The sequence below is a fragment of the Penicillium taxi genome (assembly GCF_028828555.1).
Source record: "Penicillium taxi strain IBT 34144 chromosome Unknown utg000004l_segment0_segment0, whole genome shotgun sequence".
Classification (NCBI taxonomy): domain Eukaryota; kingdom Fungi; phylum Ascomycota; class Eurotiomycetes; order Eurotiales; family Aspergillaceae; genus Penicillium; species Penicillium taxi.
The window spans coordinates 923208-940825 of NW_026643206.1; the positions used below are offsets into that span (position 1 = coordinate 923208).

A 17618-nucleotide genomic window follows, 5' to 3' on the forward strand; every position below is an offset into this window, starting at 1 on the left:
AGGTAAACCCATACCCATATGGGTATTTTTGATGCCTTAATGCCTGATTTTCGCCTCAACCTAAACTAAATTAGGGTAATTAGTGCCTTAGTGCCTAATTTTTGCCTCAATCTAGTACTAACTAGGTGACAAATCTCACGTGAAATAAAAGTCTTGGCAAAAAGATGGGTTTATGGGCTGGGTGTGGGTTTTACTTCAAACCCATACCCAACCCAATGAACATGTCTATTTTCAATGGTACCTTCTCCCGTCAGTGACCTCTTGATCCACTGATTTAAGATTAGTGTGGGCTTATGTTACTAGAAGAAATAAGATATAGAAATATAGGCTCACATTGAATATCTCACTTCGATCTTCTAGCATAATGCTAATCTACATGTCTTCTTCGAGGCCACCAAAAAACCGCTCAGCAAATGATAGAACTGATTTCATCACTGGTCGTCTATTTTCACTGATCCGTCCGCGCGTGGAATAAATATACCAACGAATGAACTCTTTGATAAGTATATGATCAGGGACATTGGTTTTATGGTCCTGTTCATGACTTCCTTTCCCATTTTGTTCGAGGAATCTAGAAGCAGGTCAGTTTTTATCCACTTATCATTCGCATCGAAATTAGTGGCAGCATACTCTTTCCATAGCTTTACATATTGCTAGTATGTCCTCTTAGTCTTGGCCAGTCTCTTATCTTTATCACGAATCGCATCATCATTTATATGCACTCCGAAAACATAGCCACTTTCCTGCAATCGTTCGTAGCGTTTCTCTTTTGCGATATGGTCTCGTTGACCATGATACTATCTTTGGCCCATGGGTGACTTGCTAAAACAGTGCCGACAAGAGAAACCAAGAAAAGTATATGAATGGGAGAATGAAAAGTAGTTATGATGATGCTTCAGAGAGGGGTTTTATTTCAACTTATATACGCCTGGTTATGCCAGGGTCTCTCCGAGTAAGCAAAATTTCCCTTACCCTCTTCATAATCAACAATATGGACCCATTCACATTTTTGCGTCATCTTGTGTTCATGTGGAGGGAAAGATTAAACACCTCTGTAACCTTGTTTCCACTAGTCCTCTTTCGGTATAGCATGAGAAAAAACTGAGTGCTCAATAGATGGCACTGATCGATCTCTGAGTAAGCAGGGAACAGCCAATCATGCTCACTGAATAGTCACTAAGCGTTCATTGGGCCTCAGTGATCTATCACGTGATGGGACCTGAGCCGCTTACTGAGCCTGAGCCCGGACTAAAATTTACTCACTGAGCTTGACTCTGAGCGTCCTCATTAAAGCGGCGGTAGCTGTTTTAGGAAAGCCCCACCGTGGAAAGGAAATCTGCTATATACAGTTGCCTAGGTAGTTAACCTAACTTTTAATGACTCTGCCTACCTCTTCCTTCATAACGCCCTATCTTTCATAGCACTTACTTCGCTGTTCCTTACTACAATGAAATCTTGGTTCATATCGCGCATCCTCTTACTCGATTCCACCTGGTCTGATTTTACTCGGCCAATCTCAATCAAACAAATAGCACACCTCAACTGATAAATCCCAAACTACGTCGTCTTTGTGGATTTTTGCATAAACATATACAATAATTTTCTTTATCCTATTGCTCCTGGGTTGGGGTTCCTTTCGATAATCAAACTGCTCAGCTTCCATTTGGGCCTATATTAAAATGGTCTGATGGCACTCGGATAGTGGACGCCATAGCTATGCAAGTAGCTAGAAGAGCTGGTTTTCCAGTACCACGAGCGATATGCTATTGAGCTTTTATATAAAATTAAAATTAACTAGCAAACCATTTCCCAAAATCTCTTCTTTAGACAAACAAATTCTCATGGGCCTTCTCCAAATCTCTTAATGATACTTTTCAAGCGTTCATCATGAACTACGTGTTTCTCTAGCATACCATACTTAATCGTATTTTGAACTAGATTAAACCACTCATTAATAAGTTCGGGGTCTTCTGCTTTAGCTCTCTGGATATAAATTTGATGAGACTTTCGAGTAGTAAGAGATTTAGTCCGTGTAAGATAGCCTATAACCCAATTTTTGCTAACTTTTAGTTGGACGGGGTGTTTTCACAGGCGCGAAGCATGAGATTGGCCATATCTCTACATATTTCATGTGTTAAGGCAGACACTCTAGAATACATATAGTAGCCATTGCTTTATTGAATTCTCTTCAGCTGCAGAGAATGTATGGCCAGATAGGCGTTTTTGGGGCAAAGAAACACGGCCATTCAGTCGGTGACGTAGTGTAGATGGGGGTATATTGAAAGCTTTGGCTGCAACTGCAGTTACAGCAGAAGGATATCGCCCATCTTTAATGGCTTTGATAGATAATTCAAGATGGACTTCCTGTTCAATCAACTTTTGAACATTTTGAGTGCGAATTGGGGGCATTGTTGATGTTTAAAGAGTGTGGGTCGATTTTTAGACTGATATTTTGAGGTGTCACTCGGGCGGGATTCACGTTAACTAGAAGTACAATATAATATGTGAAGCAGGACATTTGAAGCCATCTGGGCATAGCTCTGGAATTATCCTGATTTCCCGCTGTCGGAAAATCTATTGATTGAGTGATATGGATATGTTGTAAAATTAGGTATTTACATGAAGAATTGAATGTCACCTGGGCATCAATCAATAATGCACTAGTGTCTTCGGAATTTATTGGGGATCATGTCTACTACGATCGACTTTTGTTCCAGCTGCTCGAGTCGTAGTTCCGCAAGCTCAAGTTCATCTGTAGGTTCGATAGTGTCAGCTAAAGAAGTCCGTATCATGCGCAATCGGGACATACCGTGTTGTTTGAAGTGTTCGATATCTTCGGGATGTGTCAGTTCCTCTGCGGTTGCGTCTTCGCCGTGGAATTGTTCAAAGTGGTGGATCTAATGACAATATGAGTAGCTGTAAACAGTTTCTGGAGATAATAGCCAAAAGAATGAAGATCTACCTCATATTCATATTCAATATCGCCGTGATGACCAGGTCCAAGACCGAGATCTGGCAGCCGCACACCCGCATCAAATGCCTTTGTCCAAGCATCACGAGTAATATAACCGGTGTTTTCGGGGTCAAAAAGTTCAAAGACCTCGCGGACGGCCTCCACTTTGCGAGACTCGCTCACTCCGTCATTGGATTCGTGGTCGGCGCCATATGTCTTGCGTACTTCATCGGGTGTCCAAGCCCCTGAATCGTCGTAATCGTGAAGCGTGAAAAATGAAAGTGCGTCAAACGATTCAATGTGATGTTCCCCTGTGTATTGTCTTAGCACGCTTATTAGCTATGTTAAATCCATCGAGCTCACCAAGCATGTGCTTCGTGGTCCAATCATTAGAAGCTGGCTGCTCGGTTGAATGTGAGCCATGCGCATTGGCCAGCGAGCTCCCAAAAGCTAGAACGCTGGCCAAAAGACAAATTGAGCGGGGGATCATGATGGACTTATGATTTATGTTAGAGACAAGAGGGAAGAAGTGTGAGTTGGTTATCGTAAGTCTAAGGAGCATACAGAGGCTTGGCTTGTTTGTGCTGTTTGCAGATTCGGGATAAATGTTGGATCGTCTGATTCCAAGACCCGCGCAAAGTCCAACCTCGTCAACACGCCAATTGCTTGGGTTACCTTTCATTTTTCGGTAAAAAGCGATGATCAGATAATGCAGAGCTTGTGGTCTCGCGCAGCCGCGCAGTCAACGTGCCGCTGCGGCTGTTTAAGCACGACCGCCAACGGTGTCACTTCACGATCAGCCTCCGCCGCCAGCAAGCGACGACTTCGCATAGGAAACTCTGTTACGGCATTATACGGGAGCTTGTTTGCCATCGCTACTCTCGCTGATTCAAGGGCAAAGACTCAACGCCGACATGACTGGGAGGAAAAAATTGCTGCCGTCAAGGCCGAAGTTAAGGAACTCGTGGATGAGGAGCAAAGAATTCTAGAGTCGCTTCAGATCTCGCTGACGAAACCTCGGGGTTTCGGCCGATGGTTGCAAGATGCAGGACTCGGCGCTGAAAGGGGCTTTTCTTTCTCAACACAACGAATGTCGTCTCATCAGTCAATAAGGTCCTTACATACCGAACGTCGGTTATACAATGCTGCCAGCGCTAATGCTCAACTATCGGAAGCATCCGTGTCGGATGGAGAGATTGATCTGAGAAATGTCGAGGAGGAGGATGACGAGTTTGAGAAGAAATACAGAGAGCATCTGCCGAAATGGGTTGTTAAAGACACCCTACGCATGAAAGCCATACAAAAGCTTGCTCTAAGACAATTCTCCATTAGAATACTTCTACGCCCAGCCATTACGCACAGGTATAATGGACTACCCATGACTTATATACACGACTCTGAAGCTCCCAAGATGAATGTCGAGAATCTTCTACATGAGCTGAACAGCATTCGACTTCGTATCCAAACGCTCCGGACGAACAAAGATGCGCCTTATTCAGACTTACTTGGAGACTACCCCATGATGGATTCAGATCAGATCCATAATTCACGAGAAGCGCTTGATGCTGAGCTTATTGACGACCTTGAAGCGTTCTCAAGCGAACGAATGTCCATGCAAGAGCTCCTTCTCCGAGTGTCTGTCAACCTTTTGAACTCAGTGGATCCAGATCGTACTACTGCTTTCAGGAGTATGTTTATAACATTCACAAAAACTCGCCAAAATGACTTGAATGACCTACTTCTGCGAACCCTCATCCCAAATCGGTTCCTTCTCAGCTCTTCTCTCATCATCACCATCATCTCCGTTCATCGGAAGATGAAAAACCTGAAAGATTTCGACCAGTTTCTCCAGATGCTTACCGCAGATGGTGGTTGGTCAGCTAACCTCGGATCAATTGGTCACTACATCCGTCGAAGCTTCAATGGGTGGGAAGTAGTTGTTCCACCCCTTGATAGCAACAACATGGTGATCTATTCAGAACTTATAGCTGCTGCCCTACGGTTTGAACAGCCAGAACGAGCTGACGCTTGGCTTCAAGCAGCGCGAGGCGTTGGTTTCTTTGACAACTTCACGACGCTGTCCAGTTACTTCAAATACTACAGTGTCCGAAAAGACTGGGTTAAAGGAATTTCCGTCCTGAAGCGAGCTGTCACCTATTTAATATCATCAACGGACCATCCTCCTGAACTAGTCGACCGCCTCATTGTGCTCATGTCCCACTTCTGTGACTCATGCGGACAGAGCGATTGCTCACAGGCTTTGATATCTGCAGCTATGCACAGCGGGTTTAGCCAGAAGATTCGTACTTACCAAGAGGATCTCACTCCCATTGTTGACTACGGGTTTACGCGATGGACTGAAGCTGCTAGGAGAGCACCTGCGGAAAACATCGATCGTCTGCCTTGGCAAAAGTGGATAGACTTTGGAAAGACGTTTGGGGACTATTTGAACGAGCTTGACGTATCAAGGGATAATATAAAGATGCATCAATTTTCCTCAAATGCTGCTCTCCACGCCCAGCATGCCATGTCGTCCGTTCTTGGGGATATCTCATCACAACCCAATAACGCCAATCTCATTCGAGAGACATCACAACCAGTCTCATTGGGCTCCGTCGTATCAACTGACAAATCTCAACCTCCCAATAAGCAAAATGAAATAGAGGCTCTCAAGAGCGAAGTGGCGGAACTTCGCAAGCTTGTCTTTGAGATTCGAAAGACCCACATCGGCGCATCGTCCAAGTCCGATACGGAAATCGAAGAAGAACAGCTGCTACAAGTCGAGGAGCCCATCAGTATCAACCCACCTACTCCTTCTCTCCGTCCAAAGCGTAAGGGATTTCAAACAATATCTCAGATTGCCAGGAGCAGGAAAGATTTTCCACGAGAGAACCCCTGGAATCGCTCTGGGAACATCTCATGAGAATCTTGTTGCTAATACATCAGCGTGGACAAGAGCTTGGCATGCCACTTCATAAAGGATGCTTCTTGGCCCCAACCTCCATTTCGTGATTAGCTAATTCTTTCCTCACCCTTTGTATATTACTATAGAGTCCCCGGGGGCAGGCCGGTTGACGCCGCCACTTAGGTATTTCTGGGACGTCCTTCGGTGTTGATGGTGCATATGTGTATATATCCAGTACGCAAGGAATTGTATGATTGTTTGAATATCACCCTGATGAAATGTAAACCCTCCAAGGCTGGAAATGAAATACCTACCCGGGCACCTATACCTACGCACATGCGTTTTTTAACTAGGCAGCCTTTATGTCAACTGGTAGAGGTAGGTACTGACCAGGTTAGGGTACTGGAAATACGCAGCTTACTGTGCTTTAATTTCTACTCAGGAATATGTACTTGTGGAACTTCATATTCACAAGCTAATTATGGAATCTTTTTGAAAAACAAAACGGAGGAAACTCATTGGAAACTCCAAACTTGGGAAAGCCAGTAACAAGGGAAATGGGAGATCTTTTAATTTCCCTAGTTTCGAAAGCTGCCAATGAGCATGAAACCATGCATTCGTGGTAACGTCAGGAAGAAGATAAAAAGTCGAGCAAATGCGTATGTCAACTGCGTATCTTCTTCAGCAGAAAAAAGGGCCGACATATCTAATTTCTAATGAGAAAGATGAGGAATATCGAGAAAGATGAACGATAAATTGGGTGTCGTTTCGCAATTCGTGAAAAATTATCGTGCACGCGTATCCTTGACTACCATGCGGCGGCAGTAGTCTCCTTGGCCTTGTCGGCACGCATCTTTTCTTTGCGAGCAAGGTGCTCTGAAGCACGAGTAAGAGCGGATTTGATTTCACCTTTCTCAAATGAGGGAATGTCATAGTATACAGGTGCGAGTTCCTGTCGCAAAAAGAAGTCAGTAATCAATTATCATAATAATCAAGAGATCGAAGCAAACTTACAAGCAGCCATTCAGGTTTCACGGCAGTTGCTTGGCGAATGAAGTTCTTTGAGGTCAAAACAAACTCATGGTAGATGACCCATTCTGGATCATGGGCCAGCATGCTGCCGGGGTGGAGAAGAACACTTTGGTGATCCTTGACGGTTACGTAACCCTTGCCCTTTGCCTCTTTCTTGGCAACCTGCATGAAAAATCCAGTGCAGAGAGCACGACGAATGTTCTCATGGTACTTCTTGTCGTCATGAGGAGTCGAGATTAGCTCCAGGTCCTCACGCTCCATAGTGGTAAGCAGCTGTCGGCGAACGTTGTCTGCCTGCTCGAGACTGCGTTGTGATAAGAAATGTTCATGACACCACTTCCGCTTGTTCTCTCGCGGGACACTGCTGTATGCATGGTAAACATTCAACAGAGTCAGATGATCGCCATCGGGGTGGGCGAAACTTCTCTTCATCTCTTCCGCACGTGCGCGCTGGGAGTGAGGACGAAGGAACACATCCGGACACGACAGAAGAGCTGCGATCGAGAGAATCTCGTTAGAGCAGTAGAACTCTGGAGAGCTAATGAGCATGACAGCCATTGCTGGGTCAAGTGGGAACATCGATGCCATGCGGCCAAGTGGAGTTAAATGTCCGTCGTCATCCAGACAAGCCAGGTAGTTGAGTTCCTCCAAAGCGCGCATCAGGGTCTCAGGAGCCGGGGGATCCATAAGATCGAAATGCACCAGGTCTTCGATCCCGAGCTTCTTCAATTCAAGAACGGTCGCTGACAGGTTCGACCGGAGAATTTCCGGGTAAGTCTGCGAAATGAGTTCATCTTTGAAAGCTTCCTCGGTGTAGAGGCGGAAGCACTTTCCGGGGCGTGTACGACCTGCACGACCAGCTCGCTGCTGAGCAGATGCTTTTGAAATTGGAGACACCAGAAGGGACTCAACACGAATACGAGGGTTGTAGATTTTCTGTTTAGAAAATCCAGTGTCAATCACGTACACAATACCGTCGATCGTAAGCGAAGTTTCAGCAATATTGGTAGAGATGATGACCTTGCGTCCTGGTCTGCCACCAGGCTCGCGGGGTGGAGGCGCAGGGTTGAAACACTGCTGCTGTTGGGCCGTAGTCAGACCGCCATAAAGAGTGTAGACTTTAAGAGGACCGGCACCAGATTTTTCCATCTCATCCGACTCCAATTGAATTGAGTTGGCTGCGTCTTCGATTTCTTGTTCGCCGGTCAGGAACATGAGGATATCCCCCTCGTCCTCACACGCGTGAATCTGCAAACAAGTCCGGATAGCAGCATTCACGTAATCATTCTCCGGTTCGGGGGTGTAGAAGACTTCCACGGGAAAAGTACGACCGGGCACAGCAAGAAGCGGGGCATCCATGAAATACCGCTGGAATTTCTCAGCGTCGAGGGTGGCTGACATGATGACAATTTTTAAGTCCGGACGACGCAGTACGACCTGCTTCAAAAGACCCATGAGAATATCGGTAGCCATGGTTCTTTCGTGTGCCTCATCAAGAATAATGGTGCTGTATCGGTTCAGATCGTGATCGTGCATAGCTTCGCGCAGAAGCATACCATCAGTCATGTACTTCAGGACTGTCTTCGGTCCAGTATTGTCATCAAATCGGATGGAGTATCCGACTTCTTCGCCGAGGCGCACGTCCAATTCATCGGCGACGCGATTGGCAACGCTCAAGGCGGCAACACGGCGAGGCTGGGTGCAAGCTACCATCTTACCCTGTGTCTGGGGCAGATCGTCGTAAAGAACGAATTGCGGGACTTGCGTGGTTTTTCCGGAACCTGTCTCACCAACGAAGACCATGATCTGATTTTCTTGGTAGATTTTAAGAAACTCATCACTGACCAAAAAAAAAAAAAAAAATCAGCCAAAGCCTTCAGGAATAAGAATTTGGATGCACTTACCGCTGCTTGTGAACAGGCAGATCGCGTCTACCTTCCAAGATGTAGCTGTACTTGTTCGAAAAAGGTTTTCCCGTGAATGGATTGGTAGGACCCTGCTCAACGGCCTCAGCCTGGGCTGCAGTTGTTTTATGTCTCTTAAAATCCGCCAGCGGCGCGTCATTAGCGCCGGCGGGGTAAAGGTGTGCTAGATAGGGATTGTTTTTGGGATCCATCTTCTCCATCTTCAGTCGCTTTGCACGAGCGCTCTCGTCTTCTACTTCTGCGGAATGTTGACGGCGGCGATCAGCCATGGTGTGAAGGTGTTAGAGGTTGAGAGGTGCAAAACTTCAAGTTGGTAAAAAAATCATAGATAAGCAACACCTTATCGCCTCACCGCCAATATTATCTGCCGTGCGGGACCTGAAAGTATTCTCCCTTGGATAGCTATGAGACTTAACATAATATTGTGAAGAACTTCTTTCCATCACTGCGCAAAAAATCTACTAAAATGGAAGGCTACAGTACCTCTGAAGATGCTACTCCAAGGTTTTGTATCGGTCACTATCAAGCTGACCGTGACATGATGGTATCTACCAGTGTGGTGCAAAAAGTCCATGAAAGCAACGTGAGTAAAAACTTGTTCTCAAGATATCTTGCATGGTGGCTCTAATGAGGATGCTTTATATAGTATGACATGATGACAGTTCCAATCACAACTGAGCATTTCCACTCTAGGGTCCTCAGCTTACTATCTTCCTTTTTGTCTAATCTGCAATCACCAGCTTATGATCCTATTGGAACTATGGGAACTACACAGAATACCCGGCTTGTATCAATACCCCCATTGTCAAAGCTGGACTCCAACCTTACCCCAAATGAGGCTACGAGTCAGCTCGTTGGTGTGACAAGTAGCTGGATTGATCTTTGCTCACCCGATCCACTGATTGCAGACTTGTCCCGCCAGGTTCTTATGCTGGAAGTTGCATACGCTGCTTTCTGTGGCATTGGCTATCTTTTGATTCCAAGCCCTAAGCTGCACCATGGCAGTATGCACTCGGAAGGAGTTGTACACTATGCAAAGGTGATTCAAGATGCTTTGAGCCTGGGTCCGTTCATCCAGTTCCATATCTGGTTGCGCATGGTTGATGATCCTGACCTTGAAATGGAAACGATGGGTGATTTGGCCCCACTAGCTCGCGAAGAATACATCCAGCCTGAGCAAGGTGGATTGCCAAAGTTAGATCCATTTGGAACCTGGGATGCTTGGGACTTGATCCGAAAAACTTGTAAATATCATACACGGCTGTTTGTTGGTAAGTATACGAAATCTGTCTAGGTCATCTGTGTGTTGTGACTAATATGGAAAACAGCCCTTTCAATGCCAAAGCAGCTTCCATCCTTAAGTGTGCTATCTCGTTGGCATTCAGAACCCGTGCATCTGCTTACAATTGATGCATCATCCTTCCTGAAGAACCAGAAGGGATTCCCTGTTCTTTCAAAAGCTCATCAAGCTTTCATTGCAAAGCTTATGCGTCTCCGTACTCCACCGTGGATTATTCTATGTGATGTTGGCCCAATCCCAGGTATTGAGAATGCAGATGACTCGGGGACAAAGCAGCCTCATTTATCTGGATCTGATTACCCCAGCCTGTCACAAGTCGCAGGTGCAACCAAGAAACATTTCGATCCCACCCCTCATCTTTCCTATGTGCGAAATCTGCAACAACGACAGCCACCAAGGACATTAATTGAAAGATTTGGCACAGGTTATCAGGACTATTTGCAAGCTCCTTTACAACCTTTGACCGTCAATTTAGAGAGCATTACCTACGAAGTATTTGAAAAGGACCCCATCAAGTACGAGTGGTATGAAAGAGCAATTACAAAGGCACTGAGAGATTGGGCAGATCAGAAGAAGCCTACCTCTCACCCTGATGGCAAAGTCGTTGTTGCAGTTGTGGGTGCGGGCCGTGGACCGCTGGTAACACGTGCTCTCAAAGCCAGCGCTGCAGCAGGCGTCGAAATTGACATGTGGGCCGTTGAAAAGAACCAGAATGCGTTTGTTTTGCTACAGCGACACAATGACTATATTTGGAATGGAAAGGTTACATTGGTCCAGTCCGATATGCGAAGCTGGAAAGGGCCTCGCGTGAGAAAGCAAGCAGCAGACGAAGCTGAGGGTGAAGTAACCCATGTTGATATCTTGGTATCTGAGTTACTTGGCTCTTTTGCCGACAATGAGCTCTCGCCCGAATGTTTGGATGGAGTAAATGGTGTCATAAACCCCGAGCATGGCATATCCATCCCGGCCTCCTACACGGCTCATCTCACGCCAATTTCCGCACCGAAGCTGCACTCTGATGTCATGAACCAGACTGTGACTAATCCAGCAGCTCCAGAGATACCCTACGTAGTCATGCTCCATGCCATTGACTTCCTATCCTCGGCGGATTCACCTGCCAATGCCGAGACGGGCAATCAAAATATCGCAAACCGTTCCTCGACCTTGACAACGCCCACGACTGCAACAGAATTTCCCGTACCCAACGTTCAAACCGCGTGGTCTTTCTCTCACCCTAACCCAAACACTACACCGCAAAATCCTATGCAATCCACCATCTCAAATGCTCATAACGTCCGCCGGACTAGGCTAGCTTTCCCTGTTCAGAACCGTGGCGCATGTCACGGCCTAGCAGGGTACTTCGAGACTGTCCTCTACAAGGACGTCGAGCTTTCAACCAATCCAGTGACAATGGATGCGAAAAGTGCTAGCATGATAAGCTGGTTCCCCATTTACTTCCCCCTAAAGGTAGGACGTCTAATTTTGAAAATTATTTTGAAAATTATACTGATTATCACGATCAACCGCAGACTCCGCTCAACGTTCCTGATAATGGTGAGATTGTTGTGACAATGTACCGCCAGACAGACGACCGTAAGGTCTGGTACGAATGGATGGTGGAAGTATTCGCCCTTCAACAAGTTTCCACCTCTTCAAACAAGACCACCTCTCCTTTAATGAGTGGAGGTCGCTCATCATCTCCTAGTGTCGAAAGCCTAAAAAACAACGCAGGCCGACAAGGCTACCGCCGTGTTCGGGTTGGCCTGAGTGAGTTGCATTCGAGTATCAAAGACGGTTGCCTGATGTGATTCCGTCAGAAAACACTATTCGTCGACCTCGGGATTTTGGCCCCTGCATTTATCATCCATGTTGGCGCTGATATTATCATAAAATGGCGTTCTCGCCCTCTACTCCGTTTATTGCGAAGATATCGTCTTCCCATACACAAAAATACAAAACTCTTAGTACTCGGCAGCCATGATCGGCCTCTAAGGGTGGCATGTAATCTGTTAGTATTTTTGCAGGTTCTATTTAAAATGAAGTCTGCACGCCGGTTGATCACACATTATACCCGTGTACGCACCCGATGATCTAAATTACTTACAACAGGTTGGGAGACGAAACTGTGGCTTATATTAACATGAAACTTAGGTCCACGAGTGTCAGTCGTCACCTGTGTACGTTATAAGAGCGCTATTCCACTAAAGAAGATTACCTACGTTACGTAGGTATGTATTCCTAAACGATATTCACACTAGGCCAATGCCTGGGGGTATGGAATGCTGGTAACATCTTCGGGTAAGGAATAATTAATCCGACATACGCCACATGGCCTACCTAGTTAGATTTATGAAGGTAGGTCGTGAACATGTTTCAGATCATGCTCAATGATTTTGCTGTCATGGTTCGTAGATCACACCAAGATCGTATGAAGGTCGTATGCTAAGTAATGTTAACATTCCTGGATCAGTGGCAAAGGTATCAATGACATATTATTCAAAACATTTGATAATAAATATTTTTAAATTCAAAAAGAAAATCCCTTCTCGGTTTGATAGTTCCATATATGGAGTTCAATAGATAAAGTGCCGTATCAGAGTCAACCATCGGAGTTAAAAAACCCAAAGCGTGATGAAAATCGACGCCCGTCAAAAATTGATAGATCACACCCACATATGTTGAAAATGTTGTGATATTCTAAGAAACATACTCTGGGATTGGTCGCGTAAAGTGGCTCTCTATGCTATTAAGTTTCGTGGCGTGTGAAGGCTCGAAGTATGTACTCCATTATAGTCCATCCAACAGTCAACTCCATATATTCCGTAGAAATTTTTATGCGCTCCAGATCTCACGGCCCCGGAGATCAGACCAGAGAGTAATTCTGCGGATGCTTTTACTGCAGATTATATTGAAAACGCCTTAGATCTCGGATCCAATAACAGCTAGACAACCCCAAAAAAGTAAAATGCAGGTACTCCACTCTGTATCACTTAGTTGAATCTACTAACCGGGACTTGATGGATCGTTAGTGCGATTTTCTGATAGTTGAATGGTGATTGAAGACGAGTATGGATCGGAGACTCGGCACTAGTTATGCGAAGCCATATTTGCTTTTTCTTCTTTCTCTCTCTTAAGAAGATCAGGACCTTGGAAGCTGCGGATTATCTGTATAAAGGTCCCATAGACCTGTCAGTCCATGGAGGTTTAATTTCAAGCATTGGCATACTAGGGCAATATGCATCACGCTTTCTTGGCTATCCTATCAGTCATAACAACACTGAGCCATGCAACTCCCACAAGTCTGCAAAGTCGAGGTAAAGCCCACCCCTTATGCCTTCAAAAGTTTTCGCTTTTTGACTTTCCAATTGCTAATGTGCTATTATGATAGATATATCTGCTACCCAATTGACAGAATTTGGTTTTTGGGTTCAGTATGCTGCTGCAACATACTGCCCCTACAACTTTGCCCCCACCAGTATTGGCTCGAAAATAGCTTGTTTGGATAATAACTGCCCCCAAGTCGAGGCTGATGATGCCACAATATTCTACACCTTTGGCAAGTAAGTTCCTCCAAGCGGTATCACAACTATCTATAGCCGAATCTAATCGAAACAGTACCACTATAACAGATACTGCTGGGTTTGTGGCTGTGGACCATACTAAAAAGGCACTAATTTTGGCCTTCCGCGGCTCATACTCTCTTCGCAACTGGTTAGTCGATATCGAATTTGAATTGATCGACCCAGGTCTTTGTGAAGGCTGCCTTGCCGACCTAGGTTTCTGGAACTCATGGATACTGGTTCGAGACGATGTTTTGCAGGTCATCAAAGATGCTGTGTCCAATCACTCTGACTACGAGCTGCTAGTCGTCGGTCACAGTCTGGGAGCTGCCATTGCCACACTCGTAGCAGCAGATCTCCGTAGCCGAGGATATCCTTCGCTCCCTCTTTACGCATATGCGTCTCCGCGAGTTGGTAACCCAAAAATGGCCAGTTATATCACTGCGCAGGGAAACAACTATCGATTCACCCACATTAACGACCCTGTACCTAAGATGCCGCTGCTGATTCAGGGGTATGTTCACGTTAGTCCGGAATATTACATCACTTCTGGCAACAATATCACTGTTACTACTAGTGATGTGGAAGTTCTTGAGGGGGCGATTAACTTGAATGGAAATACGGGTACTGGCCTCGTTGACCTTTCAAAAGTCCCAGCTCACCACTGGTACTTTGAACGGGCTGATGGCTGTCTCTCAGGTGAAACTCCTTTATAGGTATAAAGAGGCAGCGAGTTTATTTCTGCACGCAGTTGTGTTTTTTAGAATATATAGCTACCTTAGTCCTCCTAGCCACGATGGCAGCTCTGGATGTACATAGATATACAGTTGCATAAAACCATTGGTCTCGGGATACTACTATCTATATGCCATCCCATGTACTCAATGTTCTCATACGAAGGTTGATGGATGATACACTACCTAGTCCTAGAATTAACTAGGTAGACAATAGAGGATTTGATGGTATACATACACAGCATTTCCCTGATCTCCTTGAACTGTCAAAAGTCCAAAAATTGAAGCCCAATTCCCTTCCCTTTCTCTCTCTCTCACACACACGCTTTCTCCCTTGGGTTAGCAAGACTCTGAGCTTTCGAACTTGTAGCATAATCGGGCTTCTGTGAGGTAAAATACTACTTTACCACTTCAATAGGTAATTCTGGTGATAGTTGTAGCACTTTATCGGCAACTTACTGAACTTTCAATGTGCATGGTGCTTCAATCAGCCTTGGAATTAATTATTCTCAGATCCACAGGTTAAAGTAGCAATTTCCAAGGTTGGAAGTCGAAGGCCTATGATACACATCTATAGTATGATATGATGCAGATAGGTCGGATACATTCAAACGTCCGCTTATGTAAATACTCCAGATGTTCGTGATGTCTCTCTTGTGGATCATTATGAAACACTAGATAATCCAGGAAAGTGGCCGCTTCACCCACTCTTGATCTAAAAGTACAACCTCGAAGAAACATACCGCGGGGCAATGCTATTGGCGAATTGAAACCATGGATGCGGAATTAGTTAAAAGCTAGTTACGCGTAGGAAGTCGTAACCAGTGGACCCGAATGTACTTAGTAGTTAGCTAGTACAGGACCGACAATAGATCAAATTGTCTTAGAAAGAGTGTCATAGATCCTTGAGCGTGATGATTGATCAGGAACTAGCTGGAGTACTAAAATTATAACAAAGTATTCTCAAAATAGGAAGAAGATGGTATATTGAAGGGCATACGTAGTTCGGCTAGATCCGTCATAGTTCATTTCCAAATCCACGCAAGCGCTTTCGTAATCAACCAATCCTATCTGTTTGACTGGATCCTCCATTGCTTGCTTTAGTCGCTTCTTGTCAAGTTCATATTCTTCACTCCACTTCGATAGGGCATTTACTCCAATCACTACTCTTTGATTGTTCTTATCGTTCCAGAGGTTGTGGCTTGATGGGCACAGTGCCGAACACATATTATGATATGTATAAAGTGACTAGCCTTCCCAATGTTGGAGGAGTTCATTTCGCTAAATATCAGGACTTCAATTGTCCCACTTCCAAGGCCATACCTATAGCCACCCAGCCACACAATACACTCGCTTTTATATGAACCACATTCTTTTTGCTATTTAAGATTTGCTTTACAAGAGGATATGTCTATGTCATATATGAAGTGGGCCGCTCTTGGTTTGGCCATTGTTCAGCTTGGCGCTGCTCAAACCTCCACCAGCTGTAACCCAACGGAGGGTTAGTGCCTTTACTCGTCTCGATAACTAGGTATTGGTCTTGTTATCTAATCATTTCAGTTTTACAGAAACCTGTGATGCAAACACTGGTCTGGATGAGTGGGAGTATAGCGCAAACTTCGTCTCGAATTCAGACGCTCTTGCAAGATGGACTACCTCTGGTGGCACCGTGAACACCACTGATATTGGTGCAAAGTTCACTATTGCTGAGGAAGGAGAAGCCCCTACCCTCACTAGCGACTTTTACATCTTCTTCGGCCATGTCGATGTTACGATGAGAGCCTCCAACGGAACTGGTATCATCAGTACCTATTTCCTCGAGTCTGACGACCTTGACGAGATCGACTGGGTATGATTAGGGCCGCTTTCCTTGACTCTTGGACATAATCTAACCTGACACCAAAATCACAGGAGCAAATCAGTACTTATTCCACTGAAATCCAAACAGACTACTTCGGCAAGGGTAATACGACTTCTTACGATCGTGACACTAACGTGGACGTCACTACTCCCGAAGAGACTTTCCACACCTACAGTATCGATTGGACTGAGAAGCGGATAGAATGGCTGCTCGATGGCGATGTCGTCCGCACCCTTGAATATGCCGATGCTGTAGATGGAACCAACTACCCCCAGACCCCGTCCAAAATCAAGATTGGTATCTGGTCTGGTGGTGATGTTGAGCAAGACAACGAAGGGACAATAGAATGGGCAGGCGGCGAAACCGACTTTGACGACGTCCCGTTCATCATGTGGGTGGAATCAATCAAGGTCATCAACTATAACCCTGCGAAGAGCTACACCTACAGTGATAAGACTGGTGATTTCAGCAGCATTGTGCAATCCAACTCAACCACATCCAACACGACGTCCTCCACAACATCGACTGCATCGTTTTCCACTAGTACCACTTCTAGCGGTACGTCATCGCACAAGTCCTCATCTGAATACTCTTCGTCAGCCTCTTCAAAGGCTTCGTCTAGTTCTGTCTCCACTAGCTCTTCGAGTGTGTCCGCATCAGCAATCTCCTCCGGCTCACTCACAGCATCTACTAGTACCACCAACTCGGCTCCGGTCACTCTATACTCCTCGTTTTTCATGGCCTCAATGGTTGCTTTCGCAGCAGCAATCTCCCAGTTTTGATTGATGAAATATCGCAGGATTTTTTTATTGACTGTCGTTGATTTGAAAATTGAATGTATAATAAGAATCTGAGCCTAGACATCGGAGAGAGGATCTTATACATAACTTCAATCTATGTCTCGTGTGCTAGATAACACCCTAGTAACAATTTTCAGATTTTGTTCAAATGAGTCCACTTTTAAATAAACATTCATATGTTCAGGTAAACTTGGCGCAACTATTCACTCCGGTATTAATGCCTTAAAGTTGGGTTATGGGGACATCACGTGTAGGCATTTGTTCTGTTCACGCGCACCTGAAGATTACCATCGGTCATCTCAAGTGCTCACATAGCCTTGGAACGAACCTGACATATGGGCCACAGAATGTTTTGTCTTTCTGCTTACTGCAAGACATCACCAATCAGGAAGAACCCATCTCGTGATACACCTGCGAGTGAAGATCATTTCCCAAAAAGGTAACATACATGGATCTCCGATCTATACGTGTGAGCTACCCACTTGACTTAAGTTTTATGCTAGCGGCGACTTGTTGATGCAAGAAGATCACCTGGTCCACTATTTAGT

The 17618-nt window shown here is 45.2% G+C and overlaps 6 protein-coding genes across 6 annotated transcripts; 4 read left to right on the forward strand and 2 right to left on the reverse strand.

The window, feature by feature from the left end:
* Positions 1-2660: 2660 nt before the first annotated feature.
* On the reverse strand, positions 2661-3443 carry N7495_005254 (nucleobindin SSP120; the record flags this gene model as incomplete). Its single annotated transcript, XM_057207905.1, has 4 exons — positions 2661-2752; positions 2810-2897; positions 2963-3264; positions 3317-3443. The coding sequence occupies 4 exons, from the start codon at positions 3441-3443 to the stop codon at positions 2661-2663; spliced, it is 609 nt and encodes a 202-aa protein (XP_057061679.1).
* Positions 3444-3662: 219 nt separating this feature from the next.
* Positions 3663-5876, forward strand: N7495_005255 (uncharacterized protein; the record flags this gene model as incomplete). The annotated part of the gene is made up of 1 exon (XM_057207906.1): positions 3663-5876. The coding sequence occupies one exon, from the start codon at positions 3663-3665 to the stop codon at positions 5874-5876; it is 2214 nt and encodes a 737-aa protein (XP_057061680.1).
* A 790-nt stretch (positions 5877-6666) lies between these two features.
* Positions 6667-9084, reverse strand: N7495_005256 (DEAH-box ATP-dependent RNA helicase PRP43; the record flags this gene model as incomplete). The annotated part of the gene is made up of 3 exons (XM_057207907.1): positions 6667-6810; positions 6873-8730; positions 8795-9084. 3 exons carry the CDS (start codon positions 9082-9084, stop codon positions 6667-6669), a joined length of 2292 nt encoding a protein of 763 aa, XP_057061681.1.
* Positions 9085-9281: 197 nt separating this feature from the next.
* N7495_005257 (protein arginine N-methyltransferase) lies at positions 9282-11923 on the forward strand (the record flags this gene model as incomplete). The annotated part of the gene is made up of 4 exons (XM_057207908.1): positions 9282-9398; positions 9462-10086; positions 10144-11582; positions 11645-11923. The coding sequence occupies 4 exons, from the start codon at positions 9282-9284 to the stop codon at positions 11921-11923; spliced, it is 2460 nt and encodes an 819-aa protein (XP_057061682.1).
* Positions 11924-13350: 1427 nt separating this feature from the next.
* Positions 13351-14391, forward strand: N7495_005258 (lipase family protein; the record flags this gene model as incomplete). Its single annotated transcript, XM_057207909.1, has 3 exons — positions 13351-13429; positions 13504-13675; positions 13731-14391. 3 exons carry the CDS (start codon positions 13351-13353, stop codon positions 14389-14391), a joined length of 912 nt encoding a protein of 303 aa, XP_057061683.1.
* Positions 14392-15831: 1440 nt separating this feature from the next.
* On the forward strand, positions 15832-17052 carry N7495_005259 (glycoside hydrolase family 16 protein; the record flags this gene model as incomplete). Its single annotated transcript, XM_057207910.1, has 3 exons — positions 15832-15910; positions 15978-16258; positions 16321-17052. 3 exons carry the CDS (start codon positions 15832-15834, stop codon positions 17050-17052), a joined length of 1092 nt encoding a protein of 363 aa, XP_057061684.1.
* Positions 17053-17618: the final 566 nt, after the last annotated feature.